The 11647-nt window shown below is 47.8% G+C and overlaps 1 protein-coding gene across 2 annotated transcripts in view; it reads right to left on the bottom strand.

Annotated features, from left to right (window-relative positions):
• Nucleotides 1-288: 288 nt before the first annotated feature.
• The window catches only part of LOC119456863 (sodium-coupled monocarboxylate transporter 2-like), a 53521-nt gene continuing 42162 nt past the window's right edge, over nucleotides 289-11647 (bottom strand). For both annotated transcript variants that reach the window (XM_049669441.1, XM_049669442.1), the window contains exons 11-15: nucleotides 8580-8647; nucleotides 5962-6048; nucleotides 4155-4336; nucleotides 1665-1762; nucleotides 289-485 (exon numbers count right to left, since the gene is read on the bottom strand). In XM_049669441.1, the coding sequence (XP_049525398.1) occupies nucleotides 304-485; nucleotides 1665-1762; nucleotides 4155-4336; nucleotides 5962-6048; nucleotides 8580-8647 (617 nt within the window). In that variant the 3' untranslated portion in view covers nucleotides 289-303. The remainder of the gene's footprint in view (nucleotides 486-1664; nucleotides 1763-4154; nucleotides 4337-5961; nucleotides 6049-8579; nucleotides 8648-11647) is intronic.

Raw genomic sequence — 11647 nt, 5'->3', positions numbered from 1 at the left:
TGACGCGTTTAGCGGATTGTTATGGCACGGCAGCATTTTTACCGCATCTTTTAGGCTCGCCTCACTTCAGCCAAAGAAGAAAAATTAAGTGCGATTAAAGCGTAACGAGGGTGTTATTTGGTCAATCGATGTTAATAAATTGTAATGTAACCGTGTCCCGGTTTAAGTGAAACGCGACCCCTTTTTTTTGTATCGCTGACGCCGTGTTTCGTGCATGTATGGCCCATTTTCGCGCTTATTTCAGTTCTCGTCGCCGCCTCAATCGGAAACGCGGCTGATGCGCTGGCAAGGTGAGCCAGCGTATTAATAGGAGGACGCACATGAGGATTGTCGACTGCGTAACAGGGTACGTTCTGTAAAATCAGGAAGGAAAAGAAGGCTTACCTTTAGGTTGTCCAATTCTTGTGCCTTTTCCTCGCAGACCATCACGCGTCGGGCGACGCATTCCACGTATAGGTGGGCGTCTTTCGTACGTCCGTTACCTCCTGCAGTATCGCGCATGCGGTAAGTTAGCGCACATATGTTTTCTTTGTGCGCAGTTCGGCGTATCTTAGGCGAGAGTGACTATTTCTCAGTTAAAGTGCGGGCGGACGCAGTATATCTATGTGACTGGTGAGTCAGTTAAGAAGACTGCGAATCCCGAACTTTGCGAGTTGAAAAGTTCGCAAAGTTCGAAAAGGAAAGGGAGGGGACGTTTAGCTGTGGCACCAAGTGCCTATTTATATCAGAGGCTCCAGCAACAGTCAGCAACGCCGCACGCATTTTGTGTGAACGCTGGCAAAACGCCGACAGCGTCGACATTAGTTCTGCGTGTTGCCGGTGCTGCTGCATGTCCAAGTTTATACAGCTGATCAAGCTATTATCATTACTCCGTATAGCTCTCAACAAATTTGCTATCGCAATTGATGCTTCGCCTTTCAGGTGAAACTGCGACCACTTTTTTACTCTTTGCGCCGTCGGCTATTTTTGGTACCATCGCTCGGCCACGCCGCCGATGGATTTCCGCGTAATGGGACATATAATGCTTTTGCATTAAAATTTAATTACTTGCACATTCTCATTACATAATGTCCGAAGGTTCAGGCCCTAAGTAATGGGTGGTTATTGTATTAAGCATAAGTGAAAAAAAAAACAGCAAAGAAACAACGACCCATTGTAGCAAGTAACATGGTTGATAGGAAGAGATCGTTTTCGCGCATTGAAATCTGTCAACGCAGTTAACTCCACCTAACCGAGCATTTATTATTTTTTTGTCTATTTTTGGGACCAAGGTTATATGTTTCTTCGTGTTGCTGTTGCGTTGATACTCTTCTTTCGTATACGCTAAATAGGCAATTACTAGTAAACTAATTTAATAAACAAATAAATGTGTTGTGCGTTGAAGAAGACGTTAGGATAATTTTATAGTAAGATTTCTATGAACCGATAAAGTAGCCAAACGTCTCTCACTTGTGCTTTTTTTTTTTTTTTGCGTGTGCAGTCTCTGATCTCCTGTTCATAAAGCACCTGTTCATCTTTAAAAAAAAAATCTGCATTTTGTGTACTGAAGCTATTACTTCTTTGTTTGATCACCATCGGCAATTGCCGGGTGAAAAAGTATTTCATGCTTAAAAGCTGCTGAAACGAAGAGTGCCACAAGCCGGACAGCACCGTGACACGCTCACCTGTAAGGATGCTGACAATGATGCCCGCTGTCATAGTGACGCAGAATCCTAGGACCGGAACGAATAAATGAGACAGGTGGTACAGCTTGAGAAGCCCCCTGGACAAACAGAAGTGTGACGACTGTGAGCGTTATTTTCCAGACGCTTGTGTTGGCGCGAAACTTGAAAGTGCAATTTTATTATGCGGAGACTCCGGTACCCTTTCACGGGCGATGATCTGCCTCGTATAGGAAGCGACGCAGGAAGTGCTAAAGTGTGCTTCCTATGTTCTATCGCATTGTTATGATAATGAAAGAACGTTTTATAGCGGCCACGTTAAGCTAAATACACACGAAACACGCAAAACTGAGAGGTATATAGTACACATTTCTACCACTGATGTTACTTTTTCTTGCAAGGAGTCCACCATAACTGCACTGAAGATCCGCTAGAATGCGCTGAAAATGGCTGCGAATACTAAAAAAAAAAAAAGTGCAGTTAAGAAATTTATCAAGCATGAAGACCAGGTATTGTGAAAGTGCATTTTTTTACGGAAAGTATCAATTAACATGGCGACGCTGTTAAACACAGAAAAACATTATCAAAAACACTTGGATCCGTTGCTGTAGCAATGCGTCATGTAAGATTTCACGTCACACAAAAGTGAAAGTGTTCCAGAAAATGATCAAACGATAATACGGCCCATGTTTATGTCTTTGTGAATACGGAATGCCCTTAGAATTTCTCTCAATGTTATAATATAAAGAAATGCACGGAAAAAGAGTTAAAATTAAATTATGGGGTTTTACGTGCCAAAACCAGTTCTGATTATGAGGCACGCCGTAGTGGGGGACTCCGGAAATTTTGACCACCTGGGGTTCTTTAACGTGCACCTAAATCTAAGTACACGGGTGTTTTCGCATTTCGCCCCCATCGAAATGCGGCCACCGTGGCCGGAAAAAGAGTGATTTGTCCTTTCATCGCTACACCTATATTATGAAAAGAGATATAATATATTTAATCAACGACAATGTACTTTCTAAAACAATGCCAATCACTCTTACCACTCAGCCAATGAGATAGATTCCGCTAAAGGAAGATTAAAGTCTATTAGCAGCCTCAAATATTCTTGTCAATCAACCCCAGCCACCCCGACCCCAGACCGCGCAGGCCTTCCGTGTGGCGCAAGGTGTTAGTGAACAGAAATTGAATTTCTCACAGTGAACTCCGTCAGAAAAATGGTAAAGTACGACTTTACCACAACCTACAACCATGGTGGCGTCGGATTGTAATTTGAATGTACGAGAAAACATAATTCTGTTATGAGGAAACTAAAACACAAACCCCTTTACCGGCATTCCTACCATACCAACAGCTGCGCGCTCGGATAGGTTAGTTGTGAAATGCATGTCCAGATGGCGCTCGCATCCTCGGCAGGTCAAATTCGGACTTCGCTTGACTAATGCGTTTTGGACACGTGCGCGCGTCGGGGCAATAGCAAACAATAAAATAATAAAGGAAGTGCTAGGGCCTTCACATTTTAATATAAGCCGACTTATATTGCCCTGAAAAAACGTCTTCCCAGCAATGCATTTCTGTTTAAAAGTGAAGCCAACTTTAAGGGGATCGGTGTAAGCTTGGTCTTTGTAAGCTGGCTTTCCCAAGTTCTGTGTTGCAGTGAAGCCTACTCAATGAAAAATGCGATGCGAACGCGGCCCGATAACGCTATCGCGTTCCACACTTAAAGGCGAAGAATTTTTAACAAGCACATGTCGCTGAAATATTTGTGGCTGCCCTCGCAAATAGGCATAGCGACCACCCTAGCAATGGTTGTTCTCTATGTTGTTAAAACTTTTCTAGAACTCCACTCACTCACTCACTCACTCACTCACTCACTCACTCACTCACTCACTCACTCACTCACTCACTCACTCACTCACTCACTCACTCACTCACTCACTCACTCAGCTCTCTAGGGTCAAAATGACTGTCAAGTGCCGTAGCTCTTTTTTACATCTCACTGTTGCGATGGGCACCCTGTGTATACGCTCGAGAATAATGTGTACACGCGAGAATAATCCTGATAGCAGCTGAGTCATTCGTTTCTGCTAATCTGGCTAATCACAGCACGCTTAGAATGATATCACTGAAAGTGGTCTACAGAAATTGAGAGAGAGAAACAAACTTATTTTCTGAAACAGTAATCCGAGTCATGACCCGGTTCACGCTAGGTGAGAGGATTCCTTACTCCAGGAACCCTCTTGCTTGGGCTGCCTCCTTGAAAACCGAGAATAAGTTACACCGCTTCCCCTGACAAGCTTGCTTTTCCTTACTGTTACTCGTTTGCAGGCGAAGCCTGCCTTTGCGGGCTCGCAACTCGTCACGACGGTTACATAAAAATGGCTTTTCTACCCAATGAGTAAAATCAAGAAGGTAATTTTAGTGGAAGAGGCCAGAAGCCTCCCGAGATGTTTGTTTGCGAGAAACCAAGAAAGGTAAGTAGACCCTCACTCTGGCTCCACCGGTGACGGGTGCCGCGACACGTTGAAGTTACCACCGACGACTGGAAGTGGCCCGGTTTCGCACCCTTCGACGGACGTGGCAAGGTCCTCGCTCGGTGAACCGTACAGCAGAGACCCCACCACCACCCACAGGCACATGGCCTCGCCCAGTAGCAGGCCTGCTAGGGCGCCCTGAGAGTTGAAAATGTGCGCTGCGTCTGAGAGAATGGTATATAAGCCAGTGGCTGTCCTCGCAAAATGTTTATTTGGACGCAGTATTGGAACTCTTCAGACGTTTACTCTGAAGGCTATGAAACGGTTATGCATAGCTAACGGGGTCGTGGCCTCACGGTCTTTCTTGACCACTGTCTGCATAAGGCGACACACAGACAGACGAAAACGACGACACCGCCTGTGTCGTTTTCGTTCCTGTATCTGTGACGTCTTTTCTTCTTTCGTGCACTTTAGTAAAGCGCCGACTATAGGCCGAGAACAAGATCTTCTGCTGTGTGTATATGAGTTGTCTGCAGGCAAACCATTTCAAGAACGCAAAGCACTTCGCTTAAAGTATTATTTGTTTATTTCAGTATACTGTCAACCCCAAATACGGACAAGCTAACGACTACTTAAACCCATCTATATGGCAGCATCGTACGTGTTTCTTACTCTTGAGAGAGTCGAGTATTCCAACGCTGAATATATATAACTTACATTTGAAAACGTCTGCCGATCAGTCTTTTTTCAATAGAACCCTGCCTGACGCATCATGTCGTCAACTTGCGTCTAACGGCTGAAGATTGCACGCGAACTTAGCTTTACAACTAAACATTTTAGTTATCTTACGTGCCAAAACCACGATATGATTACGGGGCAGACAGTAGTAGGGGGCTCCGGGCGACGTGCACCCAATGGTACACGAGCACTTTCGCCTTCCGCCTGCATTGAAATGCGGCCGACGCAGCCGGAAGTCGAAACCGCGACCTAGTGCTTAGTAGCGCTTTATTACTAAATAGGCGTAGCCTCAAAGTGTGGTACGCAGTGTACATATTCTCCCCTCCTCTCGAAATAAAGTAAAATGGTCGTTGCCGCCGTTCGAATTATTGCTAGCTGTAGCTGGTACCCTTCCTATTCTAGAGTACATGAAACGTGATAATTTTCCCGTTTGACATCCACTAAACCAATTTCATTGAGACTTATTGCATTAAAATATAAACTTAAATTCTATTAACTAACTAAACTGTAACAAAGCTGCCGACAAGCAAAATATTGGTCATTATATTACTTATTTAATATAGTTGGGCTGCGGCGTCATGACTGGCTGCATTGAAAAAACATCCTTAGCCACCGGTTTTCCGATTGTAGAAGGAACATATGTGCTGACATTCCATTGTTCTGAATTTCACATTTCGTGACGGGATGTTCGCGATGATTGATCGGTGTGCAGCATAACATAGCTCGACTGCTACGAGAAAAAGCGCCTAGCTCTTCCCCGGTGGCAATCGCTAACTCTAATCGCGCACTCTAGCCGCTTTCAGGGAGCCACGCACGTCAAGATTTATCGTTCGACGATAAGGCGTTTCACCCACATTTCCAGCGTATTTTGCACGCTATGTAGTTACGTGCCCATTAAAGGCGTTCGTTATATTTTATACTTATTTGACTTCTCTGTACAGAGTACGCAAGATCACTGGCTAAACCTAACGCCTTAGAAAATCTTGACGTTGGGCTAGTTGGAGAAACACAATCAAATCTTTCCGCGCTGCTAAGATTTACACAAAGGCGGCGCCTTGTCAGGACACCGTCTTGCTTGAACGTACCTTCTTGTTGCTTACGGGAAAGAGCAGTCCCATCGTGAAGACCCCCAGTAAAGGACCAGACAGAGCACCAGACATTGCGAAGGCTGCCTGCAAAGACAATGTCCTGAAAATGAAGCGCGTAAATTCTGTGCTAATCAGCGCTCTCCTTGTAATAAAATAATCCTAAATATATATTTTTATTGTCTTTCTCGTATTAAACAGGGTGTACCATCCAACGTGGGCCAAGCTATTTAAAAAAAGGGGGCCACTAGATACGTGGATGGGACCCGCGGTATTCTGTTAATAGTCGCTTTGCGCAAACTGGGTACATTTTTTCTGTTATCATCGATTAGCTAATTAGACCTCATGACTTCAAACAAAAAGTTAATGGTTACTCTAAGATGTGTGCCATGACCACCAGGGAATCAAGGGGAATGCCAAAGCAAACGCCCTATCCAGTGAATGCAATTACCCGGCTCCTCCTATCCCCTGGTCAAACACCAATGACTTCTGCTTACACAGAAAATAGTTTCCCCTCGAAATAAAGGCGCTTCTTCGGGAATTACGAGACAGCCACACCACCCTACCAGTTCCATCCAGAATACTAACCAGACGCCTAGCAGTGATCATAATGACAGCACAAACCGGTGCACTTCTAACAGAAGACTGGAAACACTATTTTCATAGACTGCGAGGTACACCCAAGTGCTCAAAATGTGAGGCACATCGCAATAACAAACGGACTCCTTGGGAATGCCCAGCCATGCAGCACATAAAGAGGCACTATATAAAGAAGATACCCGCGCCCCTCCAACCAAAATCCTGGGAAGAGTGGATCGCTCCCCGAACGGGTTCCGACCCGCAGCTCTGGAAACCATTGGTGGAGTTCATCCTGGAAATTCTCAAAGAAAAAAATATTAAGGACACAAGGCTGGGTCATTTGGTACCAACAATAAACGTTTATTCTCCCTCTCAGACTTTAAGTCATTCCACCCATACCGTGGGCGAAGTGGCGTCGCGTCCTCCAGGCCTACGTGGATATGGCCGCTGAAGAGGCCACTTTGAAATTCAACAATAAGATACTCCTGAATGCCTGGGGTTTGAGGGCTTGGACATAACAAGACGCTGCAAGAGGCTCGAACGCAGACGGGGAGTACCGAAGATGCAACGAACGCAGAGTCTACGGACGCGTACGAAGTGGTACTGAAGCTGCTTGATTATTACTTCCAGACGCCAACCAATGAAGTGTTACAGCATCACCACTTCAAGCAGCGAACGCATTTGCCCGGCGAAACTACTACGGATTTCACTGCTGTGTTATACAAGCTGGCAAGTCGCTGCGAGTTAGGGACTGCAGCCAGTACAATGCTACGGGACCAGTTGTTCAGCAGCGTCGCTTTGCCGCACGTTCGCCGAATATTACTTCAACTGGAACCCTGATAGACATTGCAGCAAGCGATACAAGTAGCAAAAGAAGAGGAACAAACAGAGCAGGAAATGGAGGAATTGCGCAGGTGAACGCAATAGGCCACCGCCGCGAAGCAGGAGGGCAAGATGGCGGTCGACAAGATGCGAGGCTACACTGTAGCGAGGCCTCCCCGACCAGAACCAGGAGGCAGGCAAGATGGCGCCCGCCCGCACCGACCATCAACCAGTTGCTACCGGTGCGGGTCCAGACGGTGGCAAGAACTTTATTTGGTCCTGAGAAACTGTGACCCGGGAGAGCCGAAGGCTCCGCGCTAAACGGTGTACATGGGAACAAAGAGTCATAGGAATCCTTCCTTCATAGCCAGGAAGAACAAGCCCATGCAAAAACAAGCCATCTGTCAAGCCCAGGCCGCCGCCGGAAGCCAACTGATTCCGGCCGACGTCTAGGGGGGAGGTAGACGGTGAAAGGGGGAGCTGCGTCTCATCCCGATCACCCATATACTCCCTGACGGGTGCAAATAAAGTGCTTTCTCTCTCTCTCTCCCTCCCTCAAGTCAAGCCGGTGGCTCCGCCCACGATGGCACCGGAAGGCGAAGTCCCTTTGCGATGTCGTGGACCCTCTGGAGTGCCTAGAGATGGATGTGGTGCTTGTCGCTTCTGAGGAATCCCTTCCCCCGTTCCTTGGTGTCAAGTGTAAAGTTTTCTAGGGCTGGGCACAGCCAGAGCATGTGGTCGGAAGAGCATGAATCGGCTCCGCATTTGGGGCACGACTGCGGGAAGTCTGGACCTATCCTGCTAAGGGACCGCGGAGTGGGTTACGTGCGGGTTTGTAGCATTCTGAGCGTGCGGTTTGTCCGGACGGTGTAAGCGCCGAGTGGGTTCCGACGTCAGTGAGTGTGGATCAGTTCGAGACGCCGTGTCTGTGACCAAGGACTTACTACGGCCGGTGGAGTTCTAAGTAGACGCAACAGGTGACTTCATCAGGCCCAATCCAGTCTTACTTCGGCAAATAACTACTTCAGCATAGGCAAAAGCTGAAATGCACTGAATCACATTTCCACTCTGCGATCTATACAAGTATACCAACCGCAAGCATGCCGAACTTTAGCACCAAAAATTGTTTTCAGGCACGTCGGAAGCAAAAGAAATAAAAAAATATCATATATCACAGCAAGTGTAGCGCCCCTGACGCTGACACAATCCTGGCTTACTTTGAGGATGGATCCCACTGTACCGGCGACAAACGCAAGGCCAATGGTCAGCAGTCCGTAGAGGGCAGCTGGAATTCGAAGGAAAAACGCCAAACATTATTATTTATAACACACCTGCTATTTCCCCCTATATTCATCAGAATCAAGGACCGCACTTTCTAACGATCCATTAATTTTTTTTCGTTTTTCTCGCTCTTTGTAATCGGCTGAGACGTGGCTCGGAGGCGTGCGCGCCGCTGTTATCGCTAGGCGCTACGCATCATAGGAAAATAAATAATTGCAGCCCAACCCATCTCACGATGACTGTCGATAGTAAAGTAAAAACACAAGGTATTGCAACCGCCAAAACGAGTAATGTATGAAAGAGAGAGATAACTTCATTCAATACAAAAATGTCAACGAGTTTCTTATTTCTAGCTTAACTGTACAGTACAGGGATTCACTATAGTACTATATGTATCTTATTTAATTCTGCACTAAGTGCCATTTTATAATAGATATTGTTTACCTTTTCAAAAGCCACTATAATGCGAACTATATTTAGTCTTTAACATGTTAAAGCTTATACATTATCAAACGTTAATACAATTATGTTTCAAACTTGGTTCCACCTCTCAAACATTAAAATAGGGTCGTACAAAAGTAGATAACTGTGTATCAACCTTTTTAAAAGTGCCCGTCAAAAATTTATATTAATCAAATAATCGATGGAACACCATGCATCGAAAGCGATTAATCGATTAAAGGCTAAAGTGATGAATGATTAATCGTTAATCGAATAAAAATCAGCAGCCCCTCCCCTGTCGAAAAAAGGGGGGTAAGCGAAGCTTGTCGTGTGTTCCTCCGGTGTTCCTCGGAACAGATTGCACTGACGAGTACCACGTTGTGCTCGAACCACAACCGGTCACACGCACTGCAGCTGATTCCGAAGTTCCGGTTGAGAGACTCGAGTTGAAACCTGGCCGTCGCACCGGCTAAGTTGGCGCTATAGCATTTCCGAGGCGTGCACCACCGTTGTCGGGTTCCTGGAGGGCAAGACGACGTCTCGCCGGGGCTTCAGAAGCCCTCACGCTAGAATCGGCACGTCGACGACGAGCCCTTTCCCGAGCGAGTTGGCGGCGTGTTGCTCAAACGCAGCCTGCGTCTCGGCGGAACGCCCCTGAGGCGAGGGAAGCCCGGCGGAGCGCGCGCCAACCCCCATTCTTTCCCTTTTCCTCCCTGCGACATACCAAACGGGTCGCGCGTGCCACGTGATCCGGCGCCGGCGCAGCTTTCCCCGCACCTGCTGTTTATTTTTCTTGTCCCTGACTCATATCCGCATATGCAATGCCGTATGCGTCACACGTGAGTTTTTGTGTGACTACAACGCCACCGAAACTTGTAAGTCAATACAAGCTTCGCTTGAAAAATTAATCGACCATCCCTATGCTGGTCGCTCGGGTCCGAGCTGGACAGCGCGGCTTTCCACTTTAAGACGGGAACGGGGGGAATGTTAGGTGTGCTGGAACATGCCCATGTGGTGTGCATTAACAACGTGTGCTCCCTTCAGTGAGGGCAGTGACGGGAGTAAAGGGCGGGGTACATGAGGTGTAGTTTACTGAGGTGCGGGTGCGTGTTCGTCTGGAGAACGGCGTCCTCTCTTGTGAGCGTGTCATGCGGCGGGAGGGAGGTACGTGCGTCTGCTGAGTTTCTAGTGCTGTAGTGCTGTAGTATCGTACTGTATCGTAGCGTGAGCGGGTCGCGGTCGAGTACCTCGGGTTGAAGTACCCGGATAGTGTGCGCTCGGGCTGCGGCGTCTGCGCACTTGTTACCGCCGAGGGACTCGTGTCCCAGAGTCCAGATTAAGTCTATCTGTGAGTGGCAGTTCTCGCGTCAGGAGTAGTCGTTTCGCGTGCGTGGATACGCGTCCCCTCGCGAAGTTTCTGCATGCTGTTTGGTAGTCGGAGACTACCGTTACGTGTCGAACTCAGGGCGCAGAGACTATGGCCAGGGCGGTGGCCTTATCCTCCGCTTCGAGGACGTGTCTGGTGCCGACCGGTCAGGGTCAGTCGCTCCTAGAGTTTCAAGTGACTACGTTGACCGCCGCGGCTTTTCTTGCCGGGTCAGGGGAGGCGTCCGTGTACACTGCTGATTCGACACGTTCGTATCGTCGCTGAAGGGCCTGGGCTCGTGCCTGACGACGGGCTTCTGTGATGTTCGGGGTGCATGTTGTGCGGTGTAGGAGCCACGCGTATGCGTTCCTGGATTTGTGTTGGCAGCACGAGTGTCGTTTCGTGTCCCTGTTCGCGTGTGGGGTATCCTAGGCGTGTCAGCATGGCTCTTCCTGCAGGGGCGAGCGCCAGCCTCTGTCGCTGACCGACGAGGTGCACGTGCTTCCACCATCTCCCGGGTGGTGTTGCACACGCCCAGTGCCACGAGTTTGCTCGTCGGCGTTCCGGATAGGAGCCCCCGGAGGCGTGTACTGCAGCTGGACTCCTCTTCAGCGCTTCCCATAAGAAAAAATTTGCCGCGTATCTGCGTGCTTCGCTCCAAATGTCGTCGAAAGACGATAGTCTTCTGCTGGCCGTACTACATGAGTGCTGGTCTGATCCGCGGCCACCCGTGATGCTGTTCTCGTACCATTTCCAACCTGGCATGAAGGTTTGTTTGAACAGATTTCATTTTACCGCATTATTTCATCAAGCGGCCATTTATGTTTTGCCCTGCCTCGGACAGCGCTTCCTTTATGTTGAATCGGCCGCATCTGGCTGGCATTGATAAAATTGAGGAGGCGCTGCGTGAGACATGGACGCCATCTGGCAATACATCGGGAAACATGAGCTTGTGCAGAGGGTTTCCTTCCTCCATGGCAGAGGGCGCTCGTCGGCGCGCAGTCGGGGAACGTCGTTCCTCATCGCGCATAGCATGGCATTTTCAGCGCAGCTTAAGAAACTAGGGTCTTTAGAGTTACGTATCTATGTATTTTCTATTAAAGGAACACACCTCCTAATACTTACCTAGTCATGTTGCGCCTCAGATATGCGTAATATTTACTTTGTGATCGATAACGTTCACAAGTATGAACAGCC

Source organism: Dermacentor silvarum, chromosome 6, assembly GCF_013339745.2.
Source record: "Dermacentor silvarum isolate Dsil-2018 chromosome 6, BIME_Dsil_1.4, whole genome shotgun sequence".
Classification (NCBI taxonomy): Eukaryota; Metazoa; Arthropoda; class Arachnida; order Ixodida; family Ixodidae; genus Dermacentor; species Dermacentor silvarum.
This window is presented reverse-complemented; position numbering and strand designations above follow the sequence as displayed.